General features: G+C 35.3%; 1 protein-coding gene across 1 annotated transcript in view; it reads left to right on the top strand.

Annotated features, from left to right (window-relative positions):
* The window catches only part of LOC111138987 (MAM domain containing glycosylphosphatidylinositol anchor 2), an 853965-nt gene that overhangs the window by 560088 nt on the left and 280746 nt on the right, over positions 1 to 13131 (top strand). Inside the window, exon 6 of the mRNA XM_022491049.1 lies at positions 6733 to 7002. Within this exon, the coding sequence (XP_022346757.1) occupies positions 6733 to 7002 (270 nt within the window). The remainder of the gene's footprint in view (positions 1 to 6732; positions 7003 to 13131) is intronic.

Below are 13131 nucleotides of genomic sequence, written 5' to 3'. Positions count from 1 at the left end.
TATCAGATCAGCAAGAGAATAACCAGTAAGAGAGTGCCTCTTTGCATGAATCCCTCTGTGTTATATTACTGGTTATAGATATACTAGCTTCCCCCATCTCAGCAGCTGTGGTATCCAGAACAGAATTATTGTTTTGTTTGCTTTGCTGCTCTGGTGAGGCTTCAGTAGTATAGCTGTGAGATCCACGCCAGATGGTCTTGGAGGAGACGTCTTTATCTGTTCTGCTGCTTCACTGTATCGCTCTCACAGAAAAGCCTTACATCCTGACTGATTTTTTAGGCCCATATTGGATTATCTATATACTGTCCTCTTATGACAAATGTCACGCTTCCTTTATTTCAGTTTCAGGGGTATAATTTGGCTTAATCATATAGTTTATTAATAATAGTGCATGTGTCATAGCTGAGCAAAGAGTTAAGTAAAAAAAAGTATAAATAATATGCTATATTCATTTTATGTGAGTGGTATACTAAATTTTGATAGTGCAATTCCTTGTCATCACCTTGTTAGTAATATAAAGTATGGTTAGTTTAGATGGATTGAACAATGAAAGTACTGGCAGGTCTTTATAACTAGTATTTTTTGATGAATGACTCATGAAATCCCGAGTTGTATGTTGCATTCTTTCATGTTATTGTTATTTGTTGTTGTTGTTGTTAAGTTTATAATGAATAATTGGGACTTAAAGGAAGTTTTCTAATCTTCATTTTCATTGTAATTTTTATTTGAATATAGTTGACACACAATGTTACCATAGTTTCAGGTGTACAGCATAATGATTTGACAGATTTATACGTTACCACAAATGTAGCTACCATCTGTTATCGTACCTCACTATTACAGTATCACTGGCTATATTTCTTGTTCTGTGCCTTTTATTCTTGTGACTTATTCATTCCATAACTGGAAGCCTGTATCTTCCACTTCCCTTTACCCATTTTGCCCATACTTCTACCCACCTCCCTTTGTTTGGAAAAAACGTCACTTTTTTCCTCTGTATTTTGAGTCTGATTCTCCTTTTTGTTTGTTTATTCATTTGGTTTGGTTTTGGTTTTAAATTCCACATAGGAGTGAAATCATGTGGTGTTTGTCTTTCTCAGTCTGACTTATTTTACTTCACATAATACCCTGTAGGTACATCTATGTTATCCCAAATGGTACAATCTTATCCTTTTTATGGCTGTGTAATGTTCCATTAATATCACAACTTCTTTATCTGTTTGTTTAGTGATAGACACTTAGGTTACTTTGGCTATTGTAAATAATGGTGCAGTCAACATAGGGGTGCATATACATTTTCAAATTAGTGTTTTCGCTTTGTGTGGGTTAATACCCAATAGGGGGATTATCGGATCATATAGTATTTTTATTTTTAGCTTTTTGGGGAACATCCATACTGTTTTCCATAGGAGCTGTACCAATTTGCGATCCCACCAACAGTAATGTGAGAGCTCCATTTCTTCCAGATCCTCCAAAACACTTGTTATTCCTTCTCTCTCTCTGTTTTTTTTTTTTTTTTTTTTTTTTTGGCCCTCCTGACAGGTGCGATATGATGTTTTATTGTGGTTTTGATTTGCATCTACCTGATAATCAGTGATGTTGAGCATCTTGTTCTCTAATCTTTAAATTCAACATTCTTTTAATGAGACATTATTGAGCACTTAATTCTTCATGAGATCCTTTTCTGGTTGCTGTTGATACAAACATGAAAAAAATCACCCTTCTCACCCTCATATCCTATTCCTAAATATCTCACAGTGAAAGGGTAAGGGTAATAGCTCTAATTGTCATAGTGGGGCACGAGGGATGGTTACTATAAATAACTATGGTCATACAAAGAGGAAATAACTCAACTGGCTTAGACAAGAAAACTAGGAATCCAGTGAGGAATTGATACTGACATTTGAGCATGGTAAAGTACTTGACCACTGGTTTGCCAGGTGGATAAGCACTGGAAGAGAATTCCAGGCAGCAGGTATAGTGAATTCATGCTCTAATGATCTCGTGAAGAGGACATCTTTTCAAACTGTCAGTACTCTTCAGCACCTGGTATCTTCTATAAAGAACAGGAAAATTCTTTGGACAACAAATTTCTTACTTGGAAGTATTTTTAAGCTTGGATTTTTTCTCCATGAGTGACAACCTTCTGGGATTTGGCTGCAGCAGCAGATGAGTGCTCTCATTCTTATAAACTTGAGTAAGACCAAATTTCCCAATATTTCACATTTTGGCAAGGTTAGTTAGGTTTTATTGACTGAAGGAGTGAGATATATGTGGTTTTAAAGTTCTTTTTCATCATGTTTCCCAAAGTTTATGAAGACATGTCAGGCCATTAAGTATTAGTATCCCAACTATTGACATAAGCTTATTGACTAAAATGAAGCTTTTGACTTCATTGTCTTTTGCTCACCTTAGAACACAAGTTCCGGGGTGCCCGGGTGGCTCAGTCATTAAGCATCTACCTTCCGCTCAGGTCAAGATCCCGGGGTACTAGGATTGAGCCCCTCATCAGGTTCTCTGCTCAGTGGGAAGCCTGCTTCTCCTTCTCCCACTCCCCCTGCTTGTGTTCCCTCTCTCGCTCTCTCTGTCAATAAATAAATAAATAATTTTAAAAAAAGAATCTAAAAAAAGAAAACAAGTTTCATTTCTAATTTTTCCATTTTATCTTGTTCAACGATTAGAATCAAATGTAAATGACATTTGTTCCATTTTGTAAAGTTTCATTTTATAATGAATATCTTTTGGCAAATTTCCATACTCATTTTGCTCATGTGGTATAAGCATCTTGATCAGGGATCATAAATGCACATAACTTCAAAGAATAGGCAGGTGATGTAAATATATGAAATCACTTAAGACAATGGAGTCATGGGAAAAGGGCTGGTTCTCTTCCTTCTAGGATGTGAGCTTCTGAGTGCAGGGATTCTTTGACTGTTTTTTTTTCACCAGTACATCTCAAGTGCCTATCACAGGAACTACATACATAGTAGGTGGTCAATAAATACTTATTGAATGAAAGAATGTGTTGAAATTTGTTTTGCTAAGGAAAATAAGCAACACACCTAAAAACATTCCTTCTTAACAGCAGCAGCAGTAGCAACAACAAAAAAAATGATAAAACAAAAAATGTTCTGCCAACCCAGTTTGGCATTATCAACTAAGTCTCTTCTAGGAGACGTTTCCGTAAATTTCCATGAAGGAGCATACTTACTCTGTGTTCTCAATCATTTCCAGAAATATCTAGTGTGTGAATATTAACATAATGAAAAATGCATTTTGGTTTCAATATCTGTAGCAAAGCCTCTCTCCTGAATTAGAGATTATTTATGAATACTGTTTCAAATGTTACCATATCCTGGAGCATTGTTTTAAACAGAATTCCTCAAAATGATGTCATTCCTGGACTTCATGAGAATCGATCAATATATCAACAATGATCATATTTCAATGGTATCCCAACTAAATGGATAGATTATTTTCGGTCTTCAAATTGACTTCTAAAATATGCTCATTTTTATTATGTGAAATGTTCACTGCAACCTCTATTTCAATGAAATGTGTATTGAAAATGGATTTCAAAGAAATTCGTGAAAAGATGGTGGTTTCTGCATCTCAGTGAAGTGAGTAGTTCTTTTGAGAGAAACTTTTTTTCTATTCCTTGAGTCTGTAAGCATAGCTTAAGTTATGTCTCACCACATAGAAGTTTGACTTGGTTTGTCTGTCATCTTTATATTTTTTAGTTTAAAAAATGTGGGGCCATAGAACAGAAGTGGGAAGTTAATCATGTGTATTTTTACCCCCTTCCTTCAACTCATACTGTGTTTTTATTCATTTCAGTTTGTGCCTATATCCTGATGATAACGTTGCCTCCATTCACCACCCATTCATTCCTTATTCTTTCTTTCTTCTTCTCACATTGTCTTCACATAACCAGCTATTGATCACTGATACATGGAAGGATATCCTAGCAGACATTGGGAAATCCCTGTCTTCTCCTCTTAGCATGTTGTGGAATTTACTGCGGTTTCTTTTGACAGGTTCCACATTCAGTATTCTTTTAAGGACTTTCTCTCCATTCAGTGTTACTCTTGTCCCCTTTTCAACATTCATGTTTAATTTCTTTATCACTTAACAAAGAACTTAGAATAGTAATCTCTCTCTCGTATATGTTGCTGTGGAGAATGTATGGATGTCTAGATCTTGCAGTATGTTTTAGGACACTGTGTTTTTCTCATACTAAGAAGGAAACTGATGACCTCTGTAGTCTTACATGTTTATACTGATACAGTGATAGAATAATCTGACTAACACATGTTATAGGCATTTACTGAACACTCAGCTACCTACATGATTTAATGCAATGAGATTTCTCGTTCTCATTTCCTTTACACCTATGTAAGTGCTAAAGAGGAAGCTTATAATGCATACTCAGGATGGTTGGACAGTTTAAGGACACTGTGAAAAAATAACATTCATTTGCAAGGTAGATGATGAAATAGATATAATAATTTTTGCTCATGAGCTTTGAAAAGCCCTATGAGAATGTTGAATTAGAGAGAACAAGTTGGGGGGATGGGTAGAGGGAGAGAGAGAATCTCAAGCGGTCTCCATACCCAGCACAGAGCCCAATGTAGGGCTCGATTTCATGACCCTGAGATCATAAGCTGAATGAAAATAGAGTCAGGCACTTAAGTGACTAAGCCACCCAGGTGCCCCTGGGGTATTTTAATATTAGGGATAATCAGAAGAATGAATGCCATCTTCAATAAAACAAGGTTGGACAATATTCTTTTTCAGTTCCATTTTGGAAAAGAGGATTTTTAAAAATATGACTGTGAATATAGTTCTGCATAGTACATTAGAGGTAGAACAATGGTTTTGTTATGTATGTATTATTTTTTGAGCTTTGGAATTTTCTTGAGCTTTTCCCTTTAAATATTATCTGTCTAATAGAAAAACAATTCATCTTGTACAAGTCAATTTCAGGGGCAAATACTTCATGAGTTAATATCACCATTGTATGTTTCCATAGTCCAAACATATGCTATTAATGGCCCCTAAGCCTTTTAATTTTACTAAAACATGGTGTAAAACAAATGAGCTTGGTTAACATGATATAAAATTTGGAATCTTTAGAATTATATTTTAACTAAATACATTGGTAAAAGTTTATAATATAAATAAGGTTCAGTTAGGCTATAGGGAGATCTTTTACTTTTTTGTGGCAATATATCAATAAATATAATATCTGTTTTCAAAATATTTAAATAGTAATATCTCTTGTCAGCTTAACAACCTTAACTCTTCAGAGAATGTTCTTTTCTACTAAATGAGTGCTTTTTGCATATTCTTTTCACTATGTACATTTTCTAATTTTAGTCATAAATCTTTATAATTTAAACTCAACACCTCACAAGGGCTATTAATATACTTTGAAAACTTCCATATTACTCAAAATCATGTTAGAAGGACCAACATGCAAAAATTATATTTAAAAATGTCATCCAGACAAACCGTGCCTGTCCCACAGAACCATGATAATAACAGGGGATTGTTTTCTTGCTCTCCTTTTTTGTTTTGTTTTTTGTTTTAACAAGGAAGATGAATATCAGGCCACACAAGAATTTACCTTTTATTCTGAGAAAAACACTCTCCAAGTCTAAGCTGAAGTTAATAGAAAAAAAAAAAATCACATAGTACTATTGAACATGTTAAGTGTTTCTAATATGGATTGATTTCATACAATATAGTTTTGACTTTGGCATAAAATATCTCTGAATATGTGAGATTAAATACCAGCATACAGCACCCCCCTGGTTTTCTTTAGGGACGCATTGTTGGAGACCAGCACTGCAATGTAAGCAGAAAAGTGCTGTCTGTGAACATACATATTTTTTGTGTTGTTTCTATTTTGAGTGTTTGGTGAAAAGTCTAACACAGCATTTTATTGAATGGATATTTTATCTTTGTATTTTTTAACCTGAAAGATTGCAAATGACTATTCTTACTGGGGAGATTATTATAAACTAAACATTCGAGTGGTTAGGAGGCACAGTTTGGTGACTATGTTTGAGCTCTCATTTGTTTGTTTTAAAGCAGTGGTGATGAGAACTCACTGTCTAGATCTTTTGTGAATGGAGAGGTGAGAGATGAAGTATGGAGACTGCATTAGAATTAGATAGTTTTGTTATTCCTTTCAAGATCAAAAACTAGGCCCATAGCTTAATAAAAGACTGGAATGATCTATGCCTTTATCTCTTACTCCGTTATGTTCAGGTACAGAAATGTATCATTTCACCTCGAATGATCCAAAAATTAAATAATTGACAATCCGTACCATGAAAATACAAGGACTAAACAGCTGCAATATTTATACTTGGAAGGAAAGAAACAAATGGTGATTGTCAGCATTGAAAGGGAAAGGGATTTTTGTTTAAAAACTTTAATCCTCCTTGTCATCCTGATTTCAGAACAATAATCTCAGAATACACAAATTATAATTCCTCTCTATATGTGTAAGATTCTTAATACACTTCTACAGGTTTTTACCATGTAATTAATATATGTAACCATTTTATCTGGCTTAAACTTCATTAATACAATAAGATTTTGGCAAAGGAAAAGAGTATGTCTTTTTAATTGTTTGAATAAATATAAAGCATGCTGTGGAATTCCAGTTGTAACAGATCTAAATAGTGCATTTTTGTTTGTTTGTTTGTTTATGTCTTTTAGCATCTCCGTCAATTAAACTCTTGGTGGATGACCCTATAGTTGTAAATCCTGGAGAGGCCATAACATTAGTATGTGTTACAACAGGAGGAGAACCTGCACCCACTCTCACCTGGGTCAGGTCCTTTGGGACTCTGCCTGAAAAGACTGTTTTGAATGGAGGAACATTGACCATACCCGCCATCACCTCAGAAGATGCTGGTACTTACAGCTGCATCGCCAATAATAATGTGGGAAACCCTGCAAAAAAGTCCACCAACATCATTGTGAGAGGTGAGTTGGCCTAGAGAGTGTTACCACATTGATTTCTGGATCAACCAGGCTACCACAAAACAGATAATGTTTGATATAAAAACATTTCCTCAAATATTGCATGTATGTATAAAATACATAGGAAATTGTTTATAATTGATGAATGATGTCTAATGGATAGTAAAATTTCTCAATCTTAATAACCATAATTTATATTTGCATTGGATAGTTTTTGTAACATATTCTTAATGATATTATGAAACTATTCCATTGAATAGTTTTTATATGTTCTTAGTAAAAAAAAAAATCATTAAAATGCAAATGTGGCATAGAGCATTAAACCTTATTATTCAGATTGTGTATTAGTTTAGGAATTTAGCAAATGTATCAATTAGATGTTTAATAAACATTTATTGAATCCCTATTAGACGCAGAGCTCTAAATTGTGGGATTATATAGAAATCTATAAAACATTACCTTGTACTCAAGGATTATACTATCAGTGAAAATAAAATACCTTGATTAATAGCCCTATGATACAGTGTTTGAGAGGTATAAACAAAAGCTATAGACATATAAAAAATTACAGTATCTTCTAGCTGAGGTTTTAGGAAATATCTAATGATATTTACATCAGGTTCTTTAGACTGGGTAGAGTTTTAACAGACTGAGATTAGGAAAAGACTTGGAAAAGTCAGAGATCATGAAAAACAAAGTGTATTTGAGGAATTTACATGAATGTGGTCACCAAATCAATGGTAACATTCTTGTTCTAGTGTGGCTGCTGCAAGTTGTAGAGGAGATGCTATCCCTCCAGTTTGGAGGATGTAAGTTATGGTGTAAGGAGACTGTGTTTCTGCATGTCTCACTTCAGCTGGCATGGTCCTGAGTTAGGGATGGAAGATGGACACCAATGGCTCTAAATTTAAAATAGATATCCATATGCCCAAGAGGGCTCTTCTCACAGCAAATAAAAGTTTCTCATGATGGACGATTATAATGGAAGCAAAACATAATTGATTATATTGAGATTAACTTTTGGGATTTTGTGAACATGAATTATGGTGGTTTTGTTATCTGTTACTATCCAAATTCTTAGAAATATGCTACTTAACCAAAAACATGCTCTATTCAAAATATTGCAGGGTGTTAGATACAAATCAAGACACTAGAAAATGAGCTACCTGCTACAAAATCATGGGCCATACAATATTTAGTAATTGCAGGATGTGCCATTATTTTATGTATCACTACAAAGTAAAACATAACACCACTTAAGCTACCACAGTGTTTTCTTATGAAATAGAATGTTGCTGAAAGAAGTTTTTCAGATCTGTTTATACTTAGGTTTTCTTTTAAACCATATACCACTCATTAGTAAATGTAAAAAGGAAAATGAAGAAAAATAACTTATTTAAATTATTCTTAAAACTTCACACTGAGAACCAATGCAACTGTTTTAATCCCAGTCTTTGATGACTATGGTTTTCTACCCATTGTCTTTCTTTCTCATTAAGAATGTTTATAATTCAGAGTTTTAGAGAAATATTATCTCTGACTTTCTTCCAAGCCAGATCACCACAGCTGTGCCCTTCTAATAGTAATCATAAAAGGGTATTGAACACAGGGTACATTCTGATTTTAAAGATATTTGAATGTGAACATAAATAAGGATTTTAAAACTAATGGAATGTGATCTTTATTTCAGTTGATTTTATAAATTTCTACTGGACAACCACCATAGTCTAACAACTCAGCAAATCTGTAAAGGATACATTGGGGTAACTACAAAGATCGGTGACTAAATCCCTACCCTCAAAGGGGTTTACAATTCTGTAAGGAAGATAAGAATACAAAGGGATAATATATAGTAATAAATAAAAAGACAGGGTCCCTGAATGGAAGTATCTCAACCTTCCTAACTTCCATACCAGTATCAGTGAAATGGGATTGCTCTAAGCCTTGTCTCAATGAGTTACCAGATTCTGTTCTTCTGCCACCCCAATTTTCAAGAAAAAAGAACAGAACTGTATAAATCACCCATGTTTATTATTTCTGCTTTTAATTTGCTTACCTCTAAACACACGCTTTCTCAAATAGCCATGAAATAATTCTACCAAATCTTGCTACAAAAATTGAGATTAAAGCATTGCCAAACTATTTTTAAGACTCATGGATGCAATGGAGAACCTTTCATTCCATTATTTTATCAAAGATAGGAATTCACTAGAGAAAAGTGATGCTTTAAATGTAGTTTGACCAGAAGATTATCTGCAATTGCATTGAATCCTATACAACCTGCAGAATATCTATATTTAAATATTTAAAATATCTTGTCTTGCTCAGGCGCCCTCCATATGGGACTAACAAGCCACAGCCCATACATGCTCAGGAAGTGATCTGCTCTCTCCCGTTCTGTCTAGCAGTTTTCATTGTGTTCTTATAAAGGACAGTTTCCAACTTTGACAGGAATAACCTAAAAAAAAAATCATATAATTGAAAAATGTATTTCCCCAATTTATAATTTATCTTTATGCCTTTAATTTAGCTGAAGTGTACATTTGCATCACTGTACTATATTACCAGTGAGACCTCTCAGCAGTGCCATTCACATCATTCATAAAATCGACTTTGTATAAAATGTTACTGAATATAGAAATAGCCTTGGTTAACGGGTCCTAGATTGCATGTGGGGAGAGAAACTGCTGCTATAATGTGAGGCATCTGATTTCTGCCACAAAGGCCAAGGAATTCAGTTAAAGAAAATGGTTCTCTTTTTATTATATCAAAGAAATTATTTTCAAGTTTTTTGAATTTGTAGACCTCTACAGTGTCTCAGATTAACGGTGTTATGGATATAGTAAAAATAGAACCCTAGGTTTATTTTCCTCCCATTCTTATCTGTAATTAAATCGAAATCCATAGACCAGGTTTTCTGTCCAGGGATATTTTGTGCATAGAATTCCCATTACAATTTGAGAATATTCGTGGATGAAAAAATCAGAACATTGGGGGCAGACAGAAATAAAACTCTAGAAACATTTCTGAATTTGTCATTTGATATTTTTAAATAGGAAACACTTTAAATAATGTAGACAATACTTCATGTAGAAAGCAAGCTCAAAACTGAAGAGCACTCTCGTATATTTTAATATTTTGTTAGATATTTAGAAATAGAGCTACAATGCCTTGTCTTGTGATTCTTCAAGAAATTGTAGTGATTGAGCCGTATTTCTCCCAAGTCAGGAGAAAAGTAGCATGGCCTGGACTCAGTGCTTTCCAAACTCCTGTTCAGTATGTCATTTCCACATTTCTCATCTGTCATGAATTGATCCACTGTGCTGAACAAGCATGGTTCATAACATGATCAAGACATTATTGTATTTTAGTTTCCTGTGGTCTCTTTAAATTTTATTCAGTGGCTTAATCTTCCCTGTTTCAGGAAGAAAAGTCAGGCATAGCCCATGACATTTATGCTCATTATTAGAAAGAGAGAGTCTTACAGTACATTCAAATCACAAGCATGGATTTAGTTCAATGTTTTTGGACACATGATCCAACATAGTAGTAAAACTCCACACCTGATTTAATGTAAAGTTTCTCTCCTGCCCAGCTTGGGTCCACACTGGGCTAGAGACCTACAGTGGGAAAGCAGAGTTGGTGGTATGGTTGGCTTCTTTCTCTTGGTCTGTCAATCCTCCACTGTCCTGACCACCCTCTCCACCCCTGACCTCATCGCCAGGTTCTGACAACCCTAGCGTGGGGTGGAGTAGAGAGGTCTTCTCTATATGAAACATTTTCTTTCTTATGTGGCACCTTATTGGACTCTTGGGAAATTCCTCTATCTAGATGAGTGTACATCCATGTGTATCAAGGATTGAGACCTAGTGATGGCATCTCCCAAGAGTCCCTATAAGTGCCACATTCTCTGAGTACAAGCTGTCATGCAGTGTCTTTTCCCCTTTCTGCTGAAGGTTTCTCCCTTTCCTCCAAGCAGCCAACTAAACAGAGCCCACAACAAGCCTCTCCTTCCTTGTGACTCTAATCTGTTTAGTGGAAATGCTTACTGGGAAACTCTGTGAGAGTGCACAAATTCCAGTGTGGTCACCTCTGTCCTGTTGCCACACAGGTTTTGGCTTCCCCAGGTAGATCAAAGATTCAAAGAAAATATTTCAGAGCTCCAGCTGGTCCCACAAAAAGCTCCTCAGCAGGACTGAGATGAAATAGACAGGCTCCCCTTCTGCCATCTTGATCCACGTTGGGTCTGTCTTCAAACTGTACTCTGAATCTGGTTATGTCTTGTCAAGTTCATTGTTACCACCTTTGTGTAAACTATCAGTATATCTCCTGTAGTTGATTGAAATAGTCTTTTCCTTAATCTTTCTGCTCTGGCTCCATTTTTAGAAGACCCTCTTTTATCCACTTATGAGATGAGGTAGACTAGGCTGCTAACAGACAGAACCATACATATAATTATGTGAAGTAAGAACACTTTAGATTTTTCTCATGAAACAGTTCAGGTGTTTCCTAGATGATAATGCTGGTGATGGTGTTGTGTGTGTGATTGGTGTGTGTGTGTGATCAGTGTGTGTGTGGGTATGGAGAGTCTTTTCCATGCACTCATTTAGACACCTAGGTTGATGGTGTCTCAGCCATCTTCCGTCTGTGGGTTCTAAGGTTTCTCTGAGTGTTACATCCATCCCTGTCAGCTGGAAGTGGGAAGGAGCTTAAATGAGCACACATAGGAGATCTTTTATGGGTCAGATAAGTGTTAGTTTTACTCACATCCTAATGGTCATCATTGGCACACAGTCACACCCAATGACATGAAAGTTGGGAAACATATTCTTACTGTGTGCTCAAGAATAAGAGGGTATGGATTTTTGTCAGCAGGTAGCCATCTCAGTTACGTTCATACAGGAGCTAGAGTAATTGAAATGATCTTATCCTCCTGATGAAAACTCTTCCCATGGCTTCCATCTCACCTAAAATGGAAGTCAAATTTCTCCTCATCATTTCATGTCCCTCTCTTTTTTATCTACTATACTTTAGACACATTATTCTTCTTTTTCTTTTCCACAACTTAAGACTTAAACATTTGCCATTCTTTTGGTCTAGAATGTTAATTTTCAAATACCATCTTCTGGGAAATGACTTTGACTACTCCATCTGAAATAACCCACCCCTAACCCCCTTGTATGATTTGTTGTTTCTTCTTATCACATAGCTACTTAGAGCTATTTTATACATATTTCTTTATTTATTGTCTGAGTCTTGCATGGGAACTGTGGGGATGAAGAATTTATCCATTATCATTCAGTGATGTATCCCTAGAACTTAGAACATTACTCAACATATAGTAGATGCTCAATAAATACATGTTGAGTAAATGGATCTCTTTAACAACTTTACTGGCTTATAATAAGCATTTCTTCCAGACATCTATCTCTCTCTGATATCCTAGTTATGTACTAAATGATATTAAGCTAAATTAGGAGACTTTATGTACATATTAAATCATACTAAACTTCTGTGTGATGTAACAATATGAAAGGTCATATTGTTCTGATTATTTACTGGTGTGTAATAAGCCACCCCCAAACAGTAGCTCAAAACTGAAGCTGTCATTTGTTTTGCTCACAAATCTGGGGGTTCAGAGTCTTAGCTAAAAAATTCAGGTTCTCATATGATTGCACTCAGGAAGCAGGTAGGGCTAGAATCATCTTCAAGGCTTTTCATTTAGGTATCTGTTGCTAAACTAAAAAGTTTAAACAGCTGAATTCTTTAGGTCAGTCTCTGTCTCTGTCACTGTCATTGACTCTCAGTAGTCTCTTTACATTGTTTCTCCAAATGACAGGCTCACGGTAGCCAGACTTCTACTGGATCCCAGGGCAAAGATCCAAAGAACTGTTTGGATTCTTTTAACCTGGGCTCTGAGGTCATGCAGTGTCATATCTGCATTCTATTCAAGGTGACTGACTGAGTTACCCATGTGCCCGGCCTACTCTTATTTTTATGTTTACAATAAAGATGTACAAACAGCTTAGTTATATATGTTTATTTTATTAAAGCTTATATTGTCCTCCTTGGTAGATGAAGTCAAATTTACTCCACTCAAAAAGAGATGCACTAACTGGTAGTAGTGCTTTA

This window comes from Enhydra lutris, unplaced genomic scaffold (genome assembly GCF_002288905.1).
Source record: "Enhydra lutris kenyoni isolate GAN:26980312 unplaced genomic scaffold, ASM228890v2 scaffoldscaffold4, whole genome shotgun sequence".
In the NCBI taxonomy this organism is placed as follows: domain Eukaryota; kingdom Metazoa; phylum Chordata; class Mammalia; order Carnivora; family Mustelidae; genus Enhydra; species Enhydra lutris.
This window is presented reverse-complemented; position numbering and strand designations above follow the sequence as displayed.